At 36.5% G+C, this 26,532-nt stretch overlaps 2 protein-coding genes and 1 long non-coding RNA gene across 6 annotated transcripts in view; 1 reads left to right on the plus strand and 2 right to left on the minus strand.

The window, feature by feature from the left end:
* SWT1 (SWT1 RNA endoribonuclease homolog) overlaps window positions 1–1,999 on the minus strand; it is a 153,233-nt gene extending 151,234 nt beyond the window's left edge. For 2 of the 4 annotated variants that reach the window (XR_004314480.1, XM_032466483.1), the window contains exon 1: window positions 1,861–1,994. The gene's annotated coding sequence lies outside the window, so the exon portion shown is untranslated. Of the gene's footprint in view, window positions 1–1,292; window positions 1,688–1,860 lie in introns of those variants that run through there. The other 2 variants (XM_032466482.1, XM_014560003.2) reach the window with 2 other exon arrangements.
* Window positions 2,000–2,217: 218 nt separating this feature from the next.
* The window catches only part of TRMT1L (tRNA methyltransferase 1 like), a 29,763-nt gene continuing 5,448 nt past the window's right edge, over window positions 2,218–26,532 (plus strand). Inside the window, exons 1-11 of the mRNA XM_006185545.3 lie at window positions 2,218–2,664; window positions 6,988–7,098; window positions 8,374–8,487; window positions 9,464–9,528; window positions 10,962–11,091; window positions 12,513–12,636; window positions 13,134–13,213; window positions 20,331–20,580; window positions 20,976–21,188; window positions 22,500–22,690; window positions 25,237–25,315. Of these exons, the coding sequence (XP_006185607.2) occupies window positions 2,424–2,664; window positions 6,988–7,098; window positions 8,374–8,487; window positions 9,464–9,528; window positions 10,962–11,091; window positions 12,513–12,636; window positions 13,134–13,213; window positions 20,331–20,580; window positions 20,976–21,188; window positions 22,500–22,690; window positions 25,237–25,315 (1,598 nt within the window). The 5' untranslated portion in view covers window positions 2,218–2,423. The remainder of the gene's footprint in view (window positions 2,665–6,987; window positions 7,099–8,373; window positions 8,488–9,463; window positions 9,529–10,961; window positions 11,092–12,512; window positions 12,637–13,133; window positions 13,214–20,330; window positions 20,581–20,975; window positions 21,189–22,499; window positions 22,691–25,236; window positions 25,316–26,532) is intronic.
* LOC116659243 lies at window positions 5,384–17,094 on the minus strand. The gene is made up of 3 exons (XR_004314482.1): window positions 17,082–17,094; window positions 14,448–14,452; window positions 5,384–5,520 (listed from the first exon to the last, which is right to left on the minus strand). It is a non-coding gene; the product is annotated as an uncharacterized LOC116659243 (long non-coding RNA).

The raw sequence follows: 26,532 nt of genomic DNA on the forward strand, positions 1-26,532 counted from the left end.
TCTCATGATAAAGCTGACCTGGGTAACCACTAGGATATTACTATATGATGGTATGTGGCTCGGTCAACAAGACATTGTGGCTTCTGCCTTTCTCTGTCTGGAATTATTCACTCTAAGGAAAACCAGACACCATGTCATGAGGACATACAAGTAACCCAAGGAGAAGCCCACCAAGGAAGAACTGAGACCTCTTGCCAAAAAAGAATCAACTTCCAAGCATGTGAGTGAGCCCCCTTCGAAGCTGATCCTGCAGCCCTAATCAAGCCTTCACGTGCAGCAAGTGGCAGGCATCTTCGCTGCCACCTCCTGACACCTAGAGCCAAGTACCCCAAGAAGGCTATTTCTGAATTCCTGACCCATAGAAACTGCGAGGTGATAAATGTTTTTGTTGTCTTAAGCCAGTAAGTTTTGAGATAACTCAGGCAGCAACAGATGAGTAATACACGCACTTAATATAATTCCTCAAACTTCTTTGAAGACCCCCTTCTTTAAGAGATCTCAAGAGCAGGGACCATGCTTAGAAGTTCTTATTAAAATTCCAACAGAACGCACAGGCTAAAATCTAACTCTTTTCTCTGGTTTCCAGGTGGTATTAATAAGACTGACATACAGAACAAAGCTCTCAATTAACCATCTAGTCTTTCAGAAAAAAAAAATCAGTGATTCTTGGCTGATGCACAAATATAGTTAGCCACATGTCTCATTTACAGACTCATGTCTGTAAATTATACTGTGTTATAATCCCATTTTTAATTAACTGTTAAGAGCAGTGAGGCAGTATACATCCAAGAATACTAGTTAAAAGTTGGAGATGGGGCCACTACAAAGGCTTGAAAACTTTAATTCACGAAAGCTTCCAGGGGATAAACTGTATTTCCATTAAACTGGGGAGAAGGGGGATAAATCCTCCAAATATACTTTCTAACTACTGGGGGGGGGGGGCTGGGGGGCGCTGGAGGGAGGACCAAATTCCTGTTTGAGTTTCAAACTGCTAAATAATCACACGTGCTCTCCCGTGCGTACAAGTAGGAAACAGACCAATGAGTTAGGTATTAAGTGTCAGCTTTATTAACTAGGAAACCCAACTGGAAGTGTGAGTCTCGTACCTGAGACTAAAAGGAGCTTCCCTCTCCTCCATGTCGCCTGTAATATTCAGAAAGTCCCAAGCAGAGCAGCCAGAAAACTCGTCTTCCCCTTGTCTACCCCAGTGGGTTGGAAGGAGTGAGGCTTAAGCAAGTTTAAGCAGGCTTAGAGAGCAAAGGGAAGAGAGGTACGGGACCAGGGGGACTCACCGGCACATGCCCTGAGGGATGTGAATCGCATCAGTCGAGTGCCCCGAAGCTCAACACACTCAGAGTTCTGGGTATTAAAAGCCTAAATACAAGCGTAGGGCACCCTCCCCCCCCGTAAAAAAATCCGTAACCACAGAACTCTTACAACTACAGCGTAGCGCTGCTACTGGGAATATGTAGGTCAGAGCAAAAATAAAAACAAAAGGAAGAGAGTGTTCCGGTCACGGTGTGGGTGAAGGTGGGAGATGAAGAGCAGACCCCAACTCCAAGTCCACCTGACTGCCAGGCGAGCATGGCCGCGGCTCGCAAAACACCCACCGGCAGGGGCAGGTACAGACAAGACCCTACCCCGGGAGCGGGGCTGCCCCAGACGCAGGGCCAGGCCAGAACCACACCCTTTCCGAGCAGGGTCAACCCTAGGTCCGCCCACAGAGTCGCCCCGCCCAGGACTCGAGGGGCCCCGGAATCCTTCGTCCGTCACGCCTCCTGCCCGCTAGGCTTCCGAAGTGAGGCGGGGAAGCTGCCCAGCAAAACGCCAATGAGCCCCCCAGCCCCCTAACTTACTCACCAGCGCGGGCGGCGGTGGCGACTTGGGAAGCCCAGGCCAAGGAAAAGGGACCCCGAACCCGATGCCCGCTGGGAAATGTAGTTCTGCGCTCGGACGCAGGTTACCCCTCGAACACTAAGGAGCGTTTGTTTAGCTTTGCATTCACTTCCTCGAGGGACTTGGAACCGGGGCTCCGCCCAGACGGCGCGGTGCACCCTGGGTATTGTAGTTATGGTTGGGTTCGGGGGGCGGACGGCTGGAACGGAGACGCACCGTGGAAACAGAACTCTCTGACCTCATTGGACGCCGTCCCCAGCACGCTCCTGCGCAGTCTGTGCTGGCGTCGTAACGCCTCGGGGGAAAGGAAGCGGATGAGAACGGGAATCGCCGCCTCTGGGTTTTTGTTTTTCTGCTGACAGGATTTGGTCACTGGTTCTTCGTCTTTTGTTTGTTGCACGCATCCCGTTCTCCCCATTTGCCTCCCCAGTCCTCGGATCCAGCCCTCTGGGCATTCACGCCAGTTCTCTCACCCCGCCGTGAGCCCCTCCTAGTCCCGGGGCGGGCCTGGCACGGAGGCGGTAACTATGGAGAATATGGCGGAGGAGGAGCTGCTGCCCCAGGAGAAGGAGGAGGAGGAGGTGGCCCAGGTCCAGGTCCCGACCCCGGCCCCGGACTCGGCTCCGGTCCCAGCTCCGGCCCCGGATTCGCCTCCTGCCTCCGCCCCGACCCCGGCCCTGGACTCGGCTCCAGCCCCAGCCCCTAACCTGGCCCAGGCTTCGGCCCTATCCCCGTCCCTAGCCTCTGCCCCTGACGAGGCTGAAAGCAGTAAGTGCAGGAGGCCCAGATCTTTCTGCCGCAGGAGAAGCGAGAAAGTGCGCCTTCCTGGGAAGTAGGGGAGGCCCTTCTTCACTGGGATGGTTCTTATGGGGAAAGGCAGGTTTAGGGAAATGGGGGGAGGCAGGAGGGACCCGTACAGCGGGTAAAAGGGTACAGGATGGGGAAGGGAACTTCACAAACCTCGGGGACGGTGAAGGATATGTGGAGGCCGGGGGGGTGCAGATGGAATTAATGAGGTTGAGGGCTTCTTGGTTAAAGGGGGTCTTTTTCTGGTACAAAAATAAGAAGTTAATTTGGTAGTTTCCCTCCCAGCCCCATCTGCCATGGTTCTGTGAGTCCTTAAAAATAGGATATAGTTACTGAGCAACCTGTTCACTGTAGGAGATTCTAACTGCCAAGATTTAGAAACCGTTGCTGTCAATTAGCTTTTATGACTCGACATACACAAGCGATGGGTTTTCCTCGTTATTTCATTTTCTTTAGCAGCTTGCTTCCGGAAAGAATTTGAGGCTAATGAGTAGTTTAAGAAAGAGTCGACTAAATTACAGATGTCTTCCCTTAGACATAAATACCAGTTGAGTTTTGTATGTTTTTCCATCAGAAGTCGACTGTTGAAAATTAATAGCCCATATTATTGTGCTTCTGAGACTGCTGGCATGTTTTGTAAGTGGTGATTTACGGGACCATAAAGGAATTTAAAAGATTGATGAGTAACACTTTCTTAATCTTGAACACCTTTACATAGAAGGTCTAAGAGAGTCTTCTTTTTAAAATTTGTTCAAAAATTGACCCTTATGCTCTTTCTGAATTATAACAAAATATCTTAATTCATTGTTTTTTCTGCTTCTAGGCCAGTTGTGAGGTTGATGTTATAAAATATTTGGATAGTGATAGTGTAGTAGAACTATTTTGCAATCTTAAAACAACATATAAATTGTTATAGCAGATTTAAGAGTAGGACTGGTAACAGAAAAGACGAAGTTAGCGTTCCTCAAGTTGGCCCCTCCTCGTCACATAAGATCAGTACTAGCAGGTGCAAAGTAAGGCCAGTTGTTTCTTCATCCATAACTACAATGTGGGGAAAGGAGGTACTCTGTCCTGAGTAAGGTAGCCTCCCTAACTCATGTCTAGATTGGATCTTTTTATATCAACCAGAAATGATTCAGAAGCTTTAGGGACTGCGTGCTTTCTCCAGCTCCCCACCATCAAGAATATGTTAAACATACTTTGGGAAGATTTACTGATATATTCCAAAATTTACAAGTTTGTAATTTGAAGAATGTGTAATGTTTGGGTAACTTGAAAATGCATCATTGGGACAAATATGTAGTGATTGAGAAATCTGAAATGCGTTAAAAACATACATTGATCACATTTTAAAAATTACTTTTAGATAGTCTAGTCAGTCCTGTGAAATTAGTCTTAACTAGGCAAGATGAAGATAGCATATCTGAAATAGAATTGAAAATTGAGGAAAAAGAAGGTTTAAAAGAATCTCCTAGCATCTTCTTGAACTCATTTGTTTTAGAAAGAGATTTGCCTATTGACTTCTGGATTATTAGTGTGTTATAAAAAAGGTTTGAGTGGTTTAAGTACAAATTGTCTGATATCTACTCTCTTGAACCAGAAAGTGATTTCAGAGATGCATATAGGCATATCATGAATCTTGAGGCATGTCATGAATCTGAGAGTTTTCTTCAGTAGTGGACCACGGGATTTTCAGTCTTCTCATCTGACTTACCAGGCCCCTTTCTCTTATTTTGTATTACTTGGTAGTTAGAATGATTTCAATAAGCACATTGTTATCTTGTTTCACACACAGATCTTTGAATTATGGAAGCCAAAAGCTTTTATGATTTCAAATTAAATAGGTTGGTTTGTACACATGGATTCATTGCCTAATTCTTACTGTCTGACCTAGCAATTAAAAGTTTTTGGTCAAATGGGAAAAAAATTTTACCTGTTTACAGAAATTATATCTCATTATAAGTCATTTGAACAGAGCCTGGTATAAGAAGTTAACCAGTAGCATTTGTTGCTCTTTGTTTTTCTCATTTTAAAAAAGATAAAAATGAGTCTTTTGGTAAGTTTTTGCAGGAAGGTCTGATAGTGCTGAATCGAACTCTGAAATTATTGGCTCAGTGTGATACTGCATCCAAAAAGACTAATGATTTTTAAAAGTTACTTAAAAACCTTAGTGCCTGCTATGTACAAGTTACTACACTAGGTACTTAACCAATACAAGGATGAATAAGGCCCTTGCCTTCTTACTGCTTATTTGTGGGGGAGACAAACAAGGACAAAAACTATGCAGAAGAGTAAATGAAGCAGGTGGGAGTGAAGTCTGAAGGGGAATGGGCAGGAAGATGGCAGTGTCAAGAATAGAAATTAAAAGCCTTAAGTTTCTAAACTGTATAATGTAATTATACTGTGAATATTAGAGAACCCTGTGGTCTATCCACTTTCTCCTATCTCATTGTGTGTCTTTTCCTATTAGTATTATCTCCTGGTCTTACATGTTCAAGACTCCACTTTGTAAATGTTCCTTTCCTTTGGGCCACATGTATTCAGGTCTCTCTGTCCTTAAAAAGAAAGAAAAAGCGAGTTACAGTCCCATCCACCACCTTTTTTATACCTCCAAGCTTGGGGAAAAAAAATTGACACTGATTTTCTGTACTCTGTTTCTCCTTCCAATCCCATTTATACTCTCAAACACCTCACTGAACTTTCTTTCTTAAAGGTCACTAGAGACCTGCTAAATACTAAGTCCAGTTGTCTTTCCTTGACCTCTACAACTATTTTCTGACACCTGGTGTTGAGTCTTTCTCTTTTACAGTCTCTTCTCTCTTGGCTCCTGCGCTATCTTGATTCTCCTTACTATCTTTCCTTTTTAAATCTACCCTCCTGATTTTTCTTCCTCAGAATCTCATAAATACCCACATCCCTCCATCCCTCACTTCCAAATTGTATCCATTTATATTAATCAGCTGTGGTTCAGCAGCGTTGGGGGATGTATCCCCCACAGCACTAATCAAGAATATATCTTGGAAAGATATTAAATATATCTTGGAAAGATTAATTCATAAATTTCAAATTTTAGAAGTTTGAAGAATGTGTAATGGAGAAACCTGAAAATGTGTGACTGGGACTGGGTTTTGGCTTTTTTCTTCATCTTTTCACATTTTTCCCTTAGGCTTTCTTGCTCATGCTCACAGTTCCACCTAATGTGTATTTTTGATTTATATCTATTCAGAATCCCTCCTGACCTCACAAAAAAATTCTGCTGCCTACTGGACTTTAGTATATGAATACGAGTACTAACTAAACACACTGTGTGAAAAACTAAATTCCCTTTTCTCTTTTGCTTCCTTTATTGGTTAATGTACCATTATTCTCAACCATATAAACTTGAAATCTTAGAGTTATTCTTTAATCTTCACCCTTTCTTCTCACATCCCAAGTTCTTTGCTTCTTTTTTTACCTTTTGTTCTCCTGTACCTTTTCATTACCAATTTCTCAGTTACTGATCCTTGGTACCACAACCAGGGATACCCTCCTGAAATGCATTCAGTCATATTTCCTCAGAAACCTGAAAAGACTTCATATCGCATGAAGAATGAAGTCCAAACTAACGTGTATGGAATTTAAGCCTCCATAATTTGTACCACATTTTCAGCTACATGTTTTTCTACCGACTCTATCCCCTAAACATACCACTTTCCAGCCAGAGGTGGTACAGATGTGGGTGTATATTTTTACACCACATGAGTTTGCTTATTAGGTTACTTCAGTCTATAAGGCCGGACACCAAATCTCTACTTACTGAAATTCTATTCATACCTTAAGTCTCAATCAGATGCCATGTCTTAGGTGAAGACCTTCTCAGAGGCACTTGCTGGAACTAATTACTCCTTCCTCTGTGTGCCTGCATCATGTTACCTTTACCTCTAGTATTCATTTCTTTCTGCCTTGTGTTATAGTTGGTAGTTAACTTGTTAATCTCTCTCACCTGATTGAGTTTTTTTGAAGACAGAAAACACAGCTTTAGTATTTTGTACAGAATAGAAACATTTTTTGTAGAATTATATTGAAGTAATAAGATATAATTTGAAAGCTGTGAGGTTACTTTTTGCCTTTTGAGGCACACTTGTCATTTTATAAACAGTTGCAGCAGTTTTTCCCATCTAGTTACTGGGGCACTGTGCTAGAGAAGATAGAAGTGTCAATCCTGTGTGATGTGATCATATAAAAACGAAGTTGGAATACAGATTGTTAGAGCATAATCTTCTAACTCTTAAAATTTCTTTTCAGAGAGACACATCTCAATTCAAAGGCAGCTTGCTGATCTAGAGAAGTTAGCTTTCGTAACTGAAGGAGATTTTGACTCTGCCTCTTCATTGAACTCAGATAATCTTGATGCAGGTATTTCCATGTTTTGAGGGTTTGTTTTTTTTTTTTCTGTTTCTAATTATTTGTTAATCTTTCATGAAAAGCTTGGTAACAATAAACCTGTTTATTGCCACCAAACCAGAGCAGAGGTAAAATAATTTTTTTTTCTTTAGGAAATTGTAGCCTTCTGTATGCAAAGGTGCACTATGGGAATAAGTTATTTCACAACTCCTCGAGCAGATTACCATCTCATGGGTATATAAGGACTGTGTATTCTCTAAGTTAGGAATTACATTTTACTGAGTAACAGAAATCCCCCCAGAATAGTGCCTTAAATAGTATGGAGGCTTATGTTCTCTCATGTAAAAGTCCCAAGGTGGGCAATCTAGGGCTGGTGCAGAGTTTTACAATGTTGTCAAGTGTTCCTAGCTCCTCTCTTCTGTTTTGCCACCCTTAATACTTGGATTCCATCCTCAAGACCACCTCATGGTTTTTTGAAGTAGGCAAGAGTATATTAAAAAAATTAATTATGCCTATACTTGCCGTGTGCTAGGTGTGAAAGGTACTTGTTGTATTAAAAATGAGTTACTGATTTTTTTGTATATTTGAATTGCTTTAAACCTAGATTTGAGATTTTAATTCATCAAAATTTTTTATTGAGATGCGTTACATTTCTAATTACATAAGACTTCTATTTTGATGGTCCATAATCTTCTCAAGGATATGCTAATAAAGAAGGAAGAACTTAAAATTTAGTGATAGGATACAGTGGTTGTAACCATGACCCCAGTCTCAGAATAGCAACTATATGGGATCGCATCTACTCCTTCCACTGCCTTCTTCCGTTTTTCTAGCTCCACATGTTAACTGTTTGTGTTGCTGCTAGAGTAGAGGAATACCACAGCAGGTACTTACGCTCTCTGCCCAGCTTCTGCCCCTTGGGGGGTGTGACAACGGCTGCCTTTTCCCCTGCCCAAAGTACAGAGTGATGTTCTCTCTTTGGCTGGAGAAATATCATAGAGTTGATCACTTCCTCATCCTCTCTGTTCCCAGTGGCAACAAGGATTTCAGCTAGCCACAGAGAGGAGAGACTTAGAGCAATCACTGACCATGTGCTAAAACAATTATTGTTAACTACCTGCTGAGGCAGGAATGACTTTTCCCTAATGTTAACGATATTATCTAAGAAGTGTGTGTGTGTCTGCAGGGTAAGGGCAGGAGAGGGTCTCTGTTCCTTCTTTTGTAGCTAAATTTAAGCCTTAATAGCTAGTATATTCTATGCTTTATTGGTTATTTTTTCTTTAATAGGAAACAAACAAGCTTGTCCGTTGTGCCCCAAGGAAAAATTCAGAGCTTGTAATAGCCATAAACTTCATCGTCACCTTCAAAATTTACACTGGAAAGTCTCAGTTGAATTTGAAGGTTAGTATTTTTGTGCTTGCTAAAAAGTGATATAAATGAAATTCAAAATTTGATACCAGTTTTGGAATTTTATCGAGAACATAATCAAATATTTTCAGTTTAAAATTATGAGGAATTTAATGCTCCTCGTTTAATGTGTTTATTAATAAAGCTGTATAGCTCTCTAGGCAATAGATACGACACAAATAGTTTAGTTTGGCAAACACTGATTAAGCATCCATTCTATACTGGGTGCTCTGCTTGGCCATGAAGTCCACATTACTTATTGAACAATGTTTTAATATTATACTTTTCCTTTTGTATTAGAACAACTACCATTTTACACATATTTTTGAAGGCATAATAAATGTAGTAAAAAAAGAAAGTAAAATAATTGGTATGAATATAGGAAAAGAGAAGATAACATCTCTTTTTTCTGCTGATAGCTTAAAAAAACTAGAGTTAATAGGATTTGTAACAGTGGTGAGATAAGATAAACATTTAAAATCATAGCCTTTCTCTACTCTAGATAAATGAAAATTAGAAAAAATACCAATTATAATAGTTACAAAAATGACACAGTTTGAAATAAATAAATAAATAAACCTAATTACCGTGCTTCACCCCCCCAAAAAAATTTTTTTTAATTTAAAAAAAAAATGAAAAAGAGATGTGGTTCAAAACAAAATGATAAATTTAGTCCTCAACAGTAGGTTTTGAAATGCTGACCCAGTTACCAGTTATTCAATAGGCAATTAGAAGTAGAGATCTGGCCCTCAGGAATGAGTAGCTAGAACTATAATTTGGGATTCCTTCTCAGAGGGAAGAGTGTATAAAAGTGTATAAAACTAAGGCAGTCTCATTCAAATAAATTAATTATGACATTACAAATACAAGAATAATCCCAGTCATTCCTATAAAATAAAATTTGCTAATTTTAATAATAATTGAATATTTAATGAATAGTGATAAGACAAGCAGCAATTCTTCATTCTAGGTTACAGGATGTGCATCTGTCACTTACCTTGTCGACCAGTGAAACCAAACATTATTGGAGAACAGGTAATCACATGTTAGATTTGTTATTTTTAGATCTAGCTGTCTTTAAAGAAAGTGCAACTTGTACTTGCTTTCAGACTAAAATGCGCATATTTGGCAATGAAGTTTACTTTAAGACTTTGTTTACAAGTGCTTTCTGATTACCATAGTAGGAAAAATAAGCAATGTATTAAAAAAAAGTTACTGTTTTGAACTTTTCATTTTATAGTTTTTAGTTTCAGTCAGATCAACTGTCCCCCTTTGTTCAAAAGGAAAATTAACTCATTTACTAATTTTGGAATGTAGAATTTAAATAGAAAGTAATTTTTTTATTTCAAAATAAATTTTGGTCATGGACTTAGAACCTTCAATTTCTGTGGTTTAGTAAATATCTTAGCATACTCATCCTCCCTATGCTTGTCCTCTTAATTTGGGGACAGAATCAAGAATCTTTCTGAAATCTCAGTAATTTTTTTTAAAAGTACATGTGTTTATTTTTAGGGTATCTTTGACCTTTGGGAATACAAGTTATAAAACATTTTTTAGTAACACTATCCTGTATGCCTATTAGCTTAATGAGTCCTCATTATTAATTTTCCTTTGGGGTCACTAGAAAGAGTTAAGTGCCAGGGGGGAAAACCAAACATTTCTTTAGCAGTAGTCAGGATATTGCTTGGTTCATTAAGTCTATCCAAGATATTTTGAAGATGATAATCACAGCACCATAAGGAGCCCTGTGCAATGTTGTTGACTGTTCTCCACCTGCTGTATGATCCCGAGTAGATAGGAGGTTAGAAGCACTAAGAATGAAAGGCATCAAAAGTAGGAAACGAGCCATTGCAGTCTTTCTTTTCTCAGCTAAATAAGGTATTATGAAGTGAGAATTTTTTACTTGAAAAAAATAGTCTTTTCATTATGTGTCTGACATTCAGTAGTATGCTAGATCTAGCTCAAATTTCTAGAAATCTTGAAAGCGGGTGTTAAATGATTCCCAGATTCACATTCAGTGATTTCACATTGGGAGCTTGAAATGCCATGGTTGTCGCTCAGCGTTGGCCATGGTATTGTATTTATACCACAGACAGCTGCAAACACTATATACCAGGGCTTTATTTTCCTGGAGAGCCGGTTGTGAAATATCTACCAGTGCACTGCTGCTAGTATCATCCCATTTGTAAGTGCTGATATAGAAAATAGAGTACAGTGTTTGCTGATTAAAATGAATGGAAAAAACTAAGACGTTAAACTTGTGGCCTATTGTAAGGTAAGACTGAAAAGTATATATAAATATAGGTAAGGAAGTAAAGATCCTTCCGAGGTTACATGGCAAAATGAATACTATTTTCTATACCGTTAAACTCACGATACACCAACATACTTAAATTCACAACCTTAAATACGCTTTTATTTCATTGTCTTAGTAACTTATTTATGTACTTAAATCCTCTGTCTGATAGATATCCAGTAAAATGGGCGCCCATTATCATTGTATCATTTGTTCAGCAACTATCACCCGAAGAACGGATATGCTAGGACATGTTAGGCGCCATGTCAATAAAGGGGAGACTAAATCCAAGTATACTGCTGGTAAGTTGAGCAATCTCATTATCATGTTAATAAGTAAACTCTTAAACAATGGTCTGATTATTCTTTTCAGATACCAGGCAGATGAAATACAGTGATTTAACCAGATCGTTTAGTGAACTACAAATCTGTTACTTCAGGTTTTATTTTTCTGTGAGGCTTCTCACAACATTCAGCTGTTCTCAATTTAATGGCTATATTTAACAAACAAGTGGGTAGAAAAAAGCAACTGATGCTCAAGTAAATCTAGGTATCTTATGAAAGATTATAGGATTGTATTACCAGCAGTGGCTCCTGCACCAATAACTGTCTCATACTTATTGTTGAAAAACACTGGAAAAAGGAGGTAGAGTTAATATATAGTGACTATTTATTATCCTGAGTGATATCTAGTTGCTAATTGTTTGTTAATACTGAGGCGGTTCCTTCTCAAGAAGAATTAAACCCTCTTGCCCTAAGGCATCAGTTATATGTAATAAGTTCTCTTGTATACGTCTAGAATGGTACTGTGTACTTTTAAGAATTCAAAAAATAAAAGTCACTGAAATAATTATCTCTAGGGCTTAATTTTCTCACAGAACCTGGTTTGAGAAAGGCTGATCTTGTGAGCTATATGACTTTCCACTTTGGTGGGTATAGAGACATATAACACAACACTGGGAAAGATTACTATTATTTGGCATTGTAGAAAGAGAAATATGATTCCCATTTAGTTAACATTCTGACTGTAATTTTATCAAGAAATCCAAATGTAAAGGATCCCAGTTATTTTTCCCCACACATGTTATATATGTCTCATTTCTTAAATACTGAAAGCATACTCACAAATACATCAGTATTTCATATGGGTTTATAGCTAAATGATTCTAATGTATCTTAAATGTAGAATAATTTTTTCAATTACTTTTTAGGCATTTGAATATAATTATCATTTAAAATCATAATTGTGAGAAACTGTCTGAAGTCAAACATGTTCAGGAAATATAGTGACTCCTAGTCATCCGTGCTGGCTACTGGGATATAACCAGAGACTAATTCTGTAATGTTTATACCGCAATAAAATATATTTAGCCAACCTATATAAACACAAGGTAGTGTTTGATGGGTAATAAAGGTATTTTAGGCTTTTGTGCTATCTTAGGTTGATTGTTCTTAAGTGGATATCATTATACAGTTATATTGATATGCTAGGCAGTTAAGATTTTAAGCTAATAAACTTTAATTCACCAAATAATTAACTGAGTACTACTTTTTCCAGAGACAGTGCTAAATAGATCAGTTTCGGGGGTGAGGGTTGGAGATTTGACATCTACCCAACTGATTTCATTAACATGAAATGTTACAAAGAAGGGTTTTTTAAAATGTATATTGTGTTATTTAGAATTATGTTGTATTTCATTAGAAGTCTTTTTTTTTCATTTTAGCTTCTGCTGCTAAACCACCTCATGAAATTTTGAAAGAAGCAGACACAGATGTACAAGTTTGCCCCAACTATTCTGTACCTCAGAAAACAGATTCCTATTTTAATCCCAAAATGAAGCTAAATCGGTAAGGTAAATGGAAAAAGGGGTTATAGGATGTTTCAAATCATTACAAATGTACCATCTCTTAATTTTCATGTTCTAGTATATTGAAACTTAAAAATAGGTACAGAATGAAAATGATTTAGTTTAACATTTTCTCAGAATGATTGCTTTCTCTCTTTTATTTTTCTACCAAACCAGTTTCTTTCTCAGAGTAAAACAGATCCAGCTTTATATAATTAAATGAACAGGCTGGTGCTTTTGTTTTATTTATTTATTATAAGTTTTATTTATAAAATCATTATTCATAGTGAATGCTTGTTAGTAAAACCAAATTAGATTCATAGCTTAGTTTCACAAATTCTTAGTTCTCGTACTATTAAGTAGGGAATATGTTATTAGGTTTCTTTCCAAAATAGCTTGCACAGTAAGTAGGAACGCCAATTCTTACATTCTTAAAATAAAATCTACAATGATGAGGCCATGGTACAGATTATTTCAGATTATTACACTTTTTTCTAGGCAGCTAATATTCTGCACTCTGGCTGCTTTGGCTAAGGAACGGAAACCTTTGGAATGTCTAGATGCCTTTGGAGCTACTGGTAAGTAATGAAGCTTTTTTTGGAACCCCACTTTATCATATTTATACAGTATCTTTTCTTTTCCTTTTTCTTCTTGTTTTTGTTGTTCAGCCACTTTGAAAACTGGGGGTTTATTTATATCACGTGAACACGAATGGACTCTTTCCAGTTTTATTGAGAAATAATTGACATCCATCACTGTACACGTTTAAGATAAACAGCATGATGGTTTGGCTTATATATATTGTGAAAGGATTGCCATGATGGGTTCAACTAACATCTATCATCTCATGTAGATGCAATAAAAAGAAAAGAAAGAAAGAAAAAATTCTTCTTGAGATGAGGACTCTTAGGATTTACCTGCTTAACTTTACTATAAAAATGTTACCTCTGCATAGTCATCATGTTGTACATTCCATCCCTAGTACTTATTTATCATATAATTGGAAGTTTGTACCTTTTGCCCACCTTCCTTGTACAGTATCTTTTCTTAGGAAATTTATCTGGATATCATATCTAGCAGAATATTTGGTATAAAAAATAAAGATTCAAGGTAAACTTTTTATTATGGAAAAATTTCAAATATATGCAGAAGTGGAGAGTATAATAAATGAATCCCTTGGTGTCTATCACTCACTTCAGAAATTACCAACTTATACTCAGTCTTGTATCTACAGTTGCATGCACTTTTCCTCATGTCTCATTCCCCGATTCTCTTTCCCCATTATTTTGTGGGTTTTGTTTTGTTTTTTAATTTAAGTATAGTTGACTTACAGTGTTGTGTTAGTTTTTGGTATATAGCATAATGATTCAGTTATATATACATATATATATTCTTTTTCATTACAGGTTATTGCAAGATACTGAATATAGTGCCCTATCCCCATTATTTTGAAACAAATCACATATATATTATTTCATCTGTAAATGTTTCAATTCAATCTCTAAAAGAGGACTTTGTAAAATTAAAACCCTTATACCATTATCAAACCTAAACAATTAAGAAAAGTTCTTTAATATCATCAAATACTTAGATATGCTTAATTACTTCATAATTTTTAAATTAAAATCAGAATCCAGACAAAGACTATATATTTCAGTTGTTTGATATGTCTCTAAGTCTCTTTTTACTCTGTATTCCCTTCCATCATTTTGTGTGTATGTGTGATAATTATTTGTTGACATAAGAAATTATTTGCCCTGTAGAGTTTCCCGCAGTCTAGAATTTTGCTGATTGTATCACCATGATTCGTACAACCTCTTGAGCATTTATTATTTGTAGACTTTTTAATGATGGCCGTTCTGACTGGTGTGAGGTGACACCTCATTGGGGTTTTGATTTGCATTCCTCTGATAATTAGTGATATTGAGCATCTTTCATGTGTCTGTTGGCCATCTGGTTGTCTTCTTTAGAGAAATGTCTTTTTAGGTCTTCTGCCCATTTTCTGATTGGCTTATTTGGTTTTTTTGATGTTAAGGTGTATAAGCTGTTGGGTATATTTTGGAAATTAATCCTTTGTTGGTCACATCGTTTGCAAATATTTTCTCCGATTCTGTAGTTTGTCTTTTAGTTTTGTTTATGGTTTGAAATGGATTGAAATGAGACGGATTGAAAAAATACTGCTGCAGTTTAAATCAAAGAATGTTCTGTCTATATTTTCTTCTGGAGCTTTTAGAGTATCCAGTCTTACATTTAGGTCTTTACTCCATTCAGAGTTTATTTTTGTATATAGTGTTAGAGATTATTCTAATTGTATTCTTTTACATGTAGCTGTCAAGTTTTCCCAGCATCACTTATTGAAGAGACTATCTGTTCTCCATTACATATTCTTACCTCCTTTGTCATATTTTAATTAACTGTAAGTGCGTGAGTTTATTTCCGGGCTTTTTATCCTATTATGTGTCTTTTTGAGCCAGTATCATACTGTTTTGATTACTGTAGCTTTGTAGTATGGTGTGACGTCAAGGAGTGTGATTCCTCCAGTTCCATTCTTCTTTCTCCAGATTGTTTTGGCTATTTGGAATCATTTGTTTCCATACAAATAAATTTTCTTTTGTTCAGTTCTGTGAAAAATGTCATTGGTAATTTGATAGGGATTGCATTGCATCTGTAGATTGCCTCAGGTAGTATGGCCATTTTAACAATACTGATTCTCCCAATCCAAGAACACAATGTATCTTTCCATCTGTGTCAGCTTCAGTTTCTTTCATCAGTGTCTTACAGTTTCAACGTACAGGTTTCTTGCCTCCTTAGGTAGGTCTATTCTAGGTAATTTATTATTTTTGATGCAATGGTAAATGGAATTGTTTCCTTAATGTCTCTTTCTGATGTTTCTTTGTTAGTATATAGAAATGCAGCTGATTTCTGTATATTAATTTTGTATCCTGCAACTTTACCAAATTCACTGATGAGCTCTAGTAGTTTTCTAGTAGCATCTTTAGGATTTTCTATGTATAGTATCATGTCATCTGCAAACAGTGACAGTTTTTCTTCTTTTCTAGTTTGGATTTCTTTTGTTTCTTGTTCTTCTCTGATGCTGTGGCTAGGACTTCTAAAACTATATGGAATACAAGTGGTGAAAGTGGACATCCTTGTCTTGTTCCTGATCTTAGAGGAAATGCTTTCAGCTTTTCACCATTGAGTATGATGTTAACTCTGGGTTTGTCATATATGGCCTTTATTATGTTGAGGTATGTTCCCTCTGTACCCACTTTGTAGAGAGTTTTTATCATAAATCCATGTTAAATTTTATCAAAAGCTTTTTCTGCATCTATTGAGATGATTGTATGAGTTTTATTCTTCAGTTTGTTAATGTGGTGTATCACATTGCTTGCTTTGTAGATATTGAAAAATTCTTGCATGCCTGGGATAAATCCTCCTTGATCATGGTGTATATATTTTTGGAGTTGGTTTGCTAGCATTTTGTTGAGGATTTCTGCATCTATATTCATCAGTGATATCGGCCTGTAATGTTCATTTTTTGTGATATTTTTCTCTGGTTTTTGTATCAGAGTGATGGTGGCCTCACAGAATGAGTTGGAAAGTGTTTCTTCCTCTGCCATTTTTTGGAATAGCTTCAGAATGATAGGCATTGGCTCTTCTCTAAATGTTTGGTGGAATCACCTTGAGGTCATCTGGTCCCAGACTTCTGTTTGTTGGGAGTTTTAAAATTACTAATTCAATTTTAAGTACTGGTAATTGGTCTGCTCATATTTTCTGTTTATTCCTAGTTCAGTCTTGAGAGATTGTACCTTTCTACGAAATTGTCCATTTCTTCTAGATTGTCCATTTTGTTGGTGTATAGTTGCTCATAGCAGCCTCTTATGATCTTTTGTATTTCTGTGGTGTCAGTTATAACTTCTCCTTTTTCATTTCTGACTTTATTTGGTCCCTCTCCCTTTTTTTCTTTATGAGTCTGGCTAAAGGTTTATCAATTTTATCTTTTCAAAGAATTAGCTTTTAGTTTCATTGATCTTTTCTGTTGTTTTTTTGTCTCTATTTCATTTATTTCTGCTCTAATCTTTATGATTTCTTTCCTTCTTAGAACTGCTTTTGCTGTGTCCCAGAGGTTTTGGATCTTCATGTCTTTAAAGTCCATCTGGTCTAATGTGTCATTTAAGGCCTATGTTTCCTTATTTGTTTTTTGTCTGGATTATCTGTCCATTGATGTAAGTAGGGTGCTAAAGTCCTCCACTATTATTGTGTTGTCAATTTCTCCTTTTATGTCTATTAATGTTTGCCTTAAATATTGAGGTGTATCTTTCTGGGTGCATATCATATCTGGGTGCAATTGTTATATCTTCTTGGATTGATCATTTGATCATTATGTAGTATCCTGCTACATCCAACGCAGCTCAGGACCGTGTCTGAGGACCGGCGATGCAAGACTTAAGAAACAAAGAGACAAAAGTAAAGAGCAAAGATGGGACCAGGGGACTCAAGATCTCATGGATCTAGAGTGCTGAAAGCCTGGTCGACATCATACTTACTAGGAGTATGCAGCTCAGGAAAAAAATGGGATCAAAGAGGTGGGGCTTTAGATATTCCATGCCTTAAGCACTAAATTCTGCTTGCTGATTAACTGATTAATTTCAGGCCTATCCCTTCCAGGAACAATCACCCTCCTTGGGGTATGCAAAATTTCTAAGTCTATCCTGTTATTGCCTCCGGGACATCTTGAGATAGCAAATATTTCCCCTGGGTTAAGCTGCATGCTTTCTTGCCAGAACAAAGTTCTGTTAATGGATGATCTGGCTTTCCAGGACCATTCATTGTTTTACCCTAAGGAAACATCTTCCCTCCTTCGTGCCCTTATGGTCAATCTCAGGATTGTCCTTCACAAATTTTCTTTAGCATAATACGTGTTATAGGTCATCTACTGGGTAAAACATTAAAACAAAGCAAGCATGTGCATTTTAAGCAAGTAAGTGTGAATATAATATTTTAAGCTCGTGAAAATTTACGTGCAGCTTGTTTTCTAGTTGCTTGTTTTCCAGCAGCTTGTTTCCCAGCAATGTCCTTCTTTGTCTTTTTTTATAGCCTTTGTTTTAAAGTCTATCTTATCTGATAAAAGTATTGTGACTCTGGCTTTCTTTTGATTTCCATTTACATGGAATACCTTTTCCCATCCCCTCAATTTCACTCTGTATGTGTCTCTAGATCTGAAGTGAATTTCTTGTAGACAGCATATATGTGGGTCTTGTTTTTGTATCCATTCAGCTAGTCTGTGTCTTTTGGTTGGAGCATTTACTCTGTTTACATTGAAGGTAATCGCCACTGTGTATGTTCTTATTGCCATTTTGTTAATTATTTTGGATTTGTTTTTGTAGATTTTTTTTCCGTTTCTTTTTTAGTTGTCTTGTTTTTTGATGAGTATCTTTAGTGTTATGTTTGGATTCTTTTTTCTTTTTTGTATGTATATCTATTACAGATTTTTGGTTTTTATGTAGTATAGCAGTCTCTCTGTATGTGATTGCTTTAGGTTGATCTCTTAATTTCAAATGCATTTTAAATACCCTGCATTTGTACTCTCCTACTCTCAGAATTACTGTTTTTGATATCATATTTTACATTTAATTGTTTTGTGTATTCCTTAACTGCTCATTGTGAATACAGATGATTTTATTACTTTTGTCTTTCAACCTTCCTACTAGTTCTGTGTATGATTGCCTACTTTTACTGTATGTTTGCCTTTACCATTTCTAGTTGTGGCCTTTTCTCCTTAGAGAAGTTCCTTTAGCATTTGTTGTAAAGCTGATTTGATGGTGCTGAATTCTTACAGCTTTTGTTAATCTGTAAATCTTTTGATTTCTCTATCAAATCTGAATGAGAGCCTTACTGGGTATTACTAGAGTATTCTTGGTTGTAGGTTTTTCCCTTTCATCACTTTAAATATATTGTGCCCACTCCCTTCTGGCCTGCAGAGTTTCTCTTGAAAAATCAGTTGATAGTCTTATGGGAGTTCGTTTGTATGTTATTTGTTGCTCTTACTATTTTTCCTTTACCTTTAATTTTTATCATGTTAATTACAGTGAGTCTAGGTGTATTCCTCTTAGGTTAATCCTGTATGGGATTCTGTGCTTCCTGGACTTAGATGACTGTTTCCTTTCACAAGTGAGGGAATTTTTCAGCCACTATCTCCAAATACTTTCTCAGGTCCTTTCTCTCTCTCTTCTCCCAATGGGCCCCCTATAATGTGAATATTAATGTGCTTCATGTTGTCCCAGAGGTCTCTTAAACTGTCATCATTTCCTTTCATTCTTTTTTCTGTTTTGTAGTAGTGATATCCTCTACTCTTGTCTTCGAGCTCACTGATCTGTCCCTCTGCCTCATTTAATCTACTATTGATTCCTTCTAGTGTATTTTTCATTTCAGTTATTGTATTCTTCAACGTTTGGTTGTTTATTCTATTTTCTGACTATTTTTTAAAACTTCTTACTTCTTGCTCTGTGTTTCCATTCTCCTCCCGAGTTCTTTGATCATCTTTACGGTCATTACTCTGAACTCTTGGGTAGGTTGCCTATCTCCACTTCTCTTAGTTTTTCTTCTACGATTTTATCCTATTCCATTGTCTGGAACATCTTCCTCTGCTGCGTCATTTTGTCCAAATTTCTTTTTCTATTTTTATGTATGCAGATACTGCATATTTTTTATTCATTCATCCATCAGTGGACACTTAGGTTGGCTATTGTAAGTAGTGCTGCAGTGAACCACTTTTTTTTTTCACCTGAAATCACTATAGCTATTGTTTTGTATGGAGACTTTTCAGTCTTTTCTTTTTAATGTGCGTTTGTAAACTTAAATCAGGCTCATAGCAGTCTTTTTGCATGTTTCCCCATCTCTAAAATATGGATATTAGGACTTATTTCACAAGCTTGTTATAAGGATAGAAAAATGTATGTGAAGACCATGGCACATAGTAGATGTTAATCTTTTACATTTATGAGGTACATGTATGGAGAAGGTGGTTAATACTTCCAGTAAATGGGGGTTTTCTAATCCATGTTGGCTAGGCTTGTGTCACCATCTGATATTTTGTAATGAATGTCCCTTATGACTCAAATCCAGTAGGTGTAGAAAGCCTGTGAGAAGGGGCCTCTTGTTCTCATTTCCTCTTGATCATTTACTTACACATACAAAGTTGTTCTTTTTAATTCACAGTGATGCTGTTTTGCAGTATTTGAAGAGTGTTGGTCCAGGAAAGTTGCTTTTGTATTTTGCAGCAGGAGGAGTTCCAGAGTCCCATCTTCCCTTCAAGCAGAGTAACCCCACTGTTAGGTTGTGTGTTAGGTTTCTCTGTAAGCTTTTGTTTGAAAAAAGTTTTCCATTGTAAGGAAAAAAAAATCTTACCTATGCCCTCAAATAGAGGACAGACATAAAGATGAAAAGGTACTTTAGGAAAGTTTTGTAACAACTGTTAATAAAAATCTGTTGGACACATTTGTGTGTGTGTGTGTGTGTGTGGTAAATTTTCTTCAGAGGCTTTTCAGTGAGAAAGTAGAATTAGAATTACTTACGAAAAATGTTAAGATTTTTGAAACAGCTTTTTTATTATTTATAAAATTATTATTATTATATTATTTTTATTCTTTAACTATTACAATCTAAAAACTCATTTGTCTTCCAATTTCTCCTAAGGGATAATGGGATTACAATGGGCAAAACATCTTGGAAATGCAGTCAAGGTTACAATAAATGATTTGAATGAAAACTCTGTGACATTAATTCAGGAGAACTGCCATTTAAACAAATTGAAAGTTGTGGTGGACAGTAAAGAAAAGGAAGAGAGTGATGATATTCTTGAAGAAGGAGAGGAAAACCCTGGTAATATTAAGGTGACCAAAATGGATGCCAATGTACTGATGCATTTGAGATCTTTTGATTTCATGTAAGTGAAAATTTTTTTTTATCACTTTCCAAATTGACTTGGGTTTTGGGGAGGTGCGGTAGGGAGGGGACAGTTAAAAATTAAGATAGTTTGTTGTTTATTTAAATTAATACAGTTATTTTGTCATTGGCCTAAGGAATATACAGTAAGAACATTTTCTGATATTTGAAATAAAATGCCTGGGCATGAGTTTTCCTCTAAGCCTGATTAATTTTTATATATATAACAAATCATATGATCATTTTATTGCTCCTTTAAAAGCATAATTATGCATTTAAAATAGATTTGTGAAGTACTTTTGAATCTGTGGAATATTATCACTAGAAATAATGACACTGGTATAATTTTGCATACTGGTATGATTTTAAATATGTCTGTGTTCTTTCTGATTTTAGACACCTCGACCCTTTTGGAACATCAGTGAACTATCTAGATTCTGCATTCAGGAATATAAGAAACCTTGGCATAGTGTCGGTGACTTCTACAGATATCAGTTCTTTATATGCCAAGGCACAACATGTTGCCCGGCGTCACTATGGCTGTAACATTGTTCGAACTGAATATTACAAGGAACTAGCAGCCAGAATTGTTGTAGCTGCAGTGGCAAGGTACCAAATGGCCAGCAGTGTACCTAATAAGTTTGGGTGTTTTATAAAAAGAAATAATACTACAAGAAGTCCTTATTTCATTTTTCAAAATTTCTCTGTAATCTTGGTTTGTTTAGTAATCTTACGTTGTATCTGTTTGAATTTGATTTAAGAGCTTGTGCCTAAAATAGTCAATTTACTATCCAATTTAAAATGTTATTAAAATGAAGTAGTAAGAAAGAAACTATAAAAATGAAAGTTAATTTTAAATCAGTTTATTTCAACCATATAGGGTAGATAGGAGATAGCACCATGAAAAGGGAAAACAAAGATTGTTTTTAAATTTAGAAACAATCATTTTTTAATGTCCATTTCATCTTATGTGCTTTATGTAGTTTGAATAAAATCATGGCTTATAAACTTGATTCTGAAAAATGATCTTACCTATAAAACAAAGTTTTCTCTGTTTCTCATCAGAATTTCTAAACAGTTGAAGAAAGGAAGACTTTTTTTTTTTGAGCACCCATTTTATTCAGAAAATTATGCTGGAGGAGTAATATAATGATATAATATAAATGGACATTTAGATTACAGATACTGATCAGCCAGCTCACTCACTAGCCCTGACCCTAGTCTCACAGCGTTCAGATTGAAGTTCCTACCTCAGCAGAAGTACAGGTGGTTTGACTTCGTAGACCTTTAGGGTTATTACTAATTAACTGAAAACTCTGCTGTTCAGTGGTACAAGCCAAGGACCTATTTATTGTACATACTTAGAAATGTGTATAACAGCAAATTCAAATCAGTACATATAAACTAAGTTTAAGTTAGTGTATACTGTAGAGGGAAAACTAAGTACATAAACGGTGTATCAAGTAGAATTTGACCCAAAAGTCTATGAAAGTAGTAATGACAGGGACTTTGCCTGTTCATCTTTCACTGAACTTTCAGCAGCTTGCATACAGTCCCACATGTAGTTAGTACTCAATAAACACATATTGTTTGGAAAAAGCTTTTACAGGAAAAAATGGATTTAAAGAAAGATAGTGGTGACAACGATAAAATGACACTGAAAACCAGAGAATATTGAGAAGATATCATAAGGGAAAATGTGTCATTACTGAAATCCTGCCAAGCATTCTGCACTTCCTGTCTTTTAATTCATATAAAAGTTATAGTAATGATCTTATAAAAGCACTGCTACTAAGAGTAGAATTTTCCTTATTTTCCCATAACCTGTCTGTAGTGCACTGTCCAGGTTAGTATTGTCAGTATAATGTCAAACAAAGGAACATGATAAGCTCCCAAAATAACTTTAAAAATTTTTTCCAGAGCTGCAGCTCGGTGTAACAAAGGCATAGAAGTACTGTTTGCAGTGGCTCTAGAACATTTTGTGTTGGTTGTTGTGAGAGTTTTGAGAGGACCCACTTCTGCAGATGAAACAGCCAAGAAGATTCAGTACCTAATCCACTGTCAGTGGTGTGAAGAGAGAATTTTTCAGAAGGATGGTAATATGGTAGAAGGTAAATTCAAGTCTCTCTTAACTGTATATTGTGTTTAATTTATGTGTAAGCCTCCAATGAATAAGCCTTTATCACACCCCTAATTATACATATTGTTGTCCTTTGATTTTTAAAGATTACAGTGCTAACTTTATTTCCTATACTGGATTTCCTTTCATCAGACAAGACATTCGTGTGAGTTCATTAAAGTCATTTACTCATACTATACAATTTTTGCTCTGTAGCCCTGCCCTCTGTTGAAACATCTAGAAATAACTTAGTTTCCACTGTCACTAATTTTAGGAACATTAAGTCAGATTATCTCTTTATCTAGGCTGTTTCAAATTATTAATTTTATTTTTTTAAAGTAATTTTCATGTTTCTGGCTGAATATAAAAGCCTCAGTTATAAAATTCATTTAGTAAACATTTATTGAGCCTCTGCTATATGCCAGGCCTTGGGGAATCAAGGAAAAGGATGTGGCTTGTGCCCTCATCAGGCTGTTTCTATTTTGCTTTTCTAGGACGTAGAAACAGTTGTCCATTGTTTTCTGGTAGGTTCTTGGCATTTTTGTAGTGTGGATTTTTAAGAACTCTACATATTAGAGTTTAATCCTTATGATATTATATGACAGTTGCAGATATTTTTTCGCATTTTTGCCACTTGTTTGCATCTTTTTTTTTAAAAGTCTTTCATGAAGAAGTTTTTCATTGTTGTTATTGTAAAGTTAATAAAACTTCTTAATGATTCTGGATTTTATCTGTAGTTAGAAAGAGCTTTCTTATTCCTCAGTTATTCAAGGGAGGCTATGTTTTATTGAATGGTTCACCTCTTCTCCACTGATTTGAGAATATCTTCTTTATCTTATACTGAAAGCCCACATGTATTTGAGTTTATCTCTTTTCTGTTCTTTTCCGGTGGTTGGATGTGCATTCATACACCTCCACTCCAGTGTTTTGATTATAGAAGATTTTTAGTGTTTAATATCTGTTAAGGCAATCCCTTCTCAAAGCTCTATTTTCAGGGTGTTCTGACATTGCATCCATTTTTGCTCAACAAGTAAATAAACAAACTAGTTTGTAGTTTATTTTGCTCACATTAAATTAAGGAAGGTAGAGATATTGTGGTTTTGAAGCTTCCTAAGAACCTAGTATGCTTTTTATTTCTCTTAAGTCCCTTTGCTACAGTGTTCATTGATGGTGGGAATGGAGGGCATCCTGTCATGTCCTTGAGAATTCCTAGGCAAGGAGCTTGAGAAAAGACATAGGTTGTATGATAGGAGCATTTTACAAAGTGCATCAGGAAACTGACTGATACAAATTCATGTGTGTGCTGCCTGCGGTAAGTGGGTGCGATTGACAGAACTGTAAATGTAAATCACCCTAATCTGGGTAATACTGCCTGCAGTATTTGTAATTTAGTTATTTAATGGTTTCAAAGATTTCTTTAATATATTCTTATAAGGTTTGAGGAACATCATTCTTAACAAAGCTAAGGTCAGTGATAACTGCACCTTCCTTTAAGGCTTAAATGGAAACCGAGGAACAAACAATGTAGGTAGCCTTTAAGTAAATATAAAATACGATTTTACAACTGTGCATTATGCCAATTAATTGCATTGAATAAGAAAGAGTGACATCAGATAGCAAGAGGCTATCTAGGTCTATGTCCCTACCACCGTAATCCTGGGTTCTTGATCTGTCTAGGACCAGATGATCACATCAGCCATTCCAAAAAAGTGAATGATCAGTCCAGGAATGGCCTGGGAGAACTTAGTTGGAGAGAGTCTGATTTAAGTGAACTGAAAAGTCCATAGTAGAATATCGCCCCGTCTTGGAAGCTAAGAACAGCTCTTGTACCTCCCCAAGTCCCTCTGATTACATCCAGTCTTTTGCTGCTCTTTAACATGTTGATCGCCCACTGTGGATCGGGTGCCCCTGAGGAAACAGCTGCCACCCGGATTTGGATGACTTGGCGATCTTAAAAGTGAATTAGTTTCTTCTGGCCTACATTTTTGGGGCTGAACATGAATCAAGTCTAGAGAATAGATGTTCCCTGCATTTTTTTCCCAGTTGCAGAAGAGTTAACTTACGAGAAATGTCTTTATTTTGATGGAATATTTGATGCAAGGGAATATATATATGTCAAAGCTCATCAACCTATGCACATATAATGTATACATTTTATTGCATGTAAATTATACTGCAGTCAACTAATTCTAAAATACTGGTATCTTGTGGAATTTACAAGACTCTGGCCTGCTTGAATTATTCCAGGTAGTATAGTGACTAAAAGCTAGTAAAATTTATGCCTCTAATAAATCACTTGACATGGATTTCTGCATCTCTCTTAAGCTTTAATCCTCTGATCTGGATAATTGAGATCTTAACAGTACCTACTTCAGACAGTCGTAAGGATGAAATTTTTTAATGCATATAAAATAGCATGATACCTGGCACATAGTAGATCCTCAGTATATAGTAGCTGCAAATTATTGTTAATGTAAAATTGCTCCTGTTTACATTGTTATTTCTTCTTTGATTTCTCTATTTATTGTCTTTTCACAGAAAACCCATATAGACAGCTACCCTGTAACTGTCATGGAAGCATGCCTGGAAAGACAGCAATAGAGCTTGGACCTCTATGGTATGTGCCTAACGTAATAATATATTCACAATTGATTTATGTATTGATTTGATTGCTGACTTTTGGTTACGTGTGGTAAAAGAGAAGCAAATTTAGGTTCAATTTTTTTTTTTAAGTCTGGGTAAATAATTATGAGTCTTCTGCCCCTGTGAACCTGAAGTGTTTTGTTTTCAGATTTTTCTATACCATTATTCTCCCAAGTTTGAGACAGTGTTAAGAGGCAGCAGAATCAAAGAGAAGCCTGGCTGATGTACAGACAGACAGTTCATTTCTGCATAGTAAGAATGAGGCTTTTTTCAGCTGATAATGGTAGACCTAGGATATGATTGTAAAGTGATCACTGTAACTTTTTATAAACCAGTCAACTAATACAAAAGGTCTTTGAGGAATTTATTATAAGTAAGAGCATGTAAATGTCTGCTTCTGTGTTAGGTAAAGCTGTTTAGATGAGACACAGCTGCAAATAATGTATGTGTGCTTTTGCACCTTAGTAACTAGTTTTTGTGTATTTAATGCCTTTAAGTTGAAGTATTCTTACTCAGAATCCTTACCGTAAGCTTGTCACTAGAGAGTCTAGTAGAAATTTGAGATTCCTAACAGCATTGTGACAAGAACTGTGGCAGACTTCAACCTCATTACTTTACACAGCTAAGCTTAAAAATTAACCCAGTGGTCAACAACATATTTATGCTGATACCCATTTATTTAATCTTCATTTCATGTAAATAGCCTTAGATTAAGAATGTCCTGGCCAGTCTTACCTTGTAGTACTCTCTTATCTCTGTCATCTGCTACACATTGATCCTACTCACTAATTGTAGAACTGGGTAAATTAAGAATACTAGGTTGCTGAATCCTGAAGGAAGATCTCCTAGCCCAGTTGTTCCATTATTTTACAGATGAGAGAATTATGGCACAGTATGTTTAAGTGCTGGCTAAAACTGACCCCCCACCATTCAGTTAGTAGCACAGGCAGGGCCAGAACTCAGTTTTCTAACTCCCAAGACTGAATTCTAAACCATCACGTATGATTTCCTCACTCAAAGCCATTGTTCATGTCTTTACTCTCATCCAAAATCTCTTCCCCCTTCCCTACCTCCATTCAGATTCTACATCTTTGAGGTCACTCGTTAGTTCTTCAACCCAAATTAATCTTTAAATTCTTTTAGTAAATCTTATATTGATCACTCATTTGACACGTTAAACTCATACATCCT

Source organism: Camelus ferus, chromosome 23 (genome assembly GCF_009834535.1).
Source record: "Camelus ferus isolate YT-003-E chromosome 23, BCGSAC_Cfer_1.0, whole genome shotgun sequence".
NCBI classification, from domain to species: Eukaryota; Metazoa; Chordata; class Mammalia; order Artiodactyla; family Camelidae; genus Camelus; species Camelus ferus.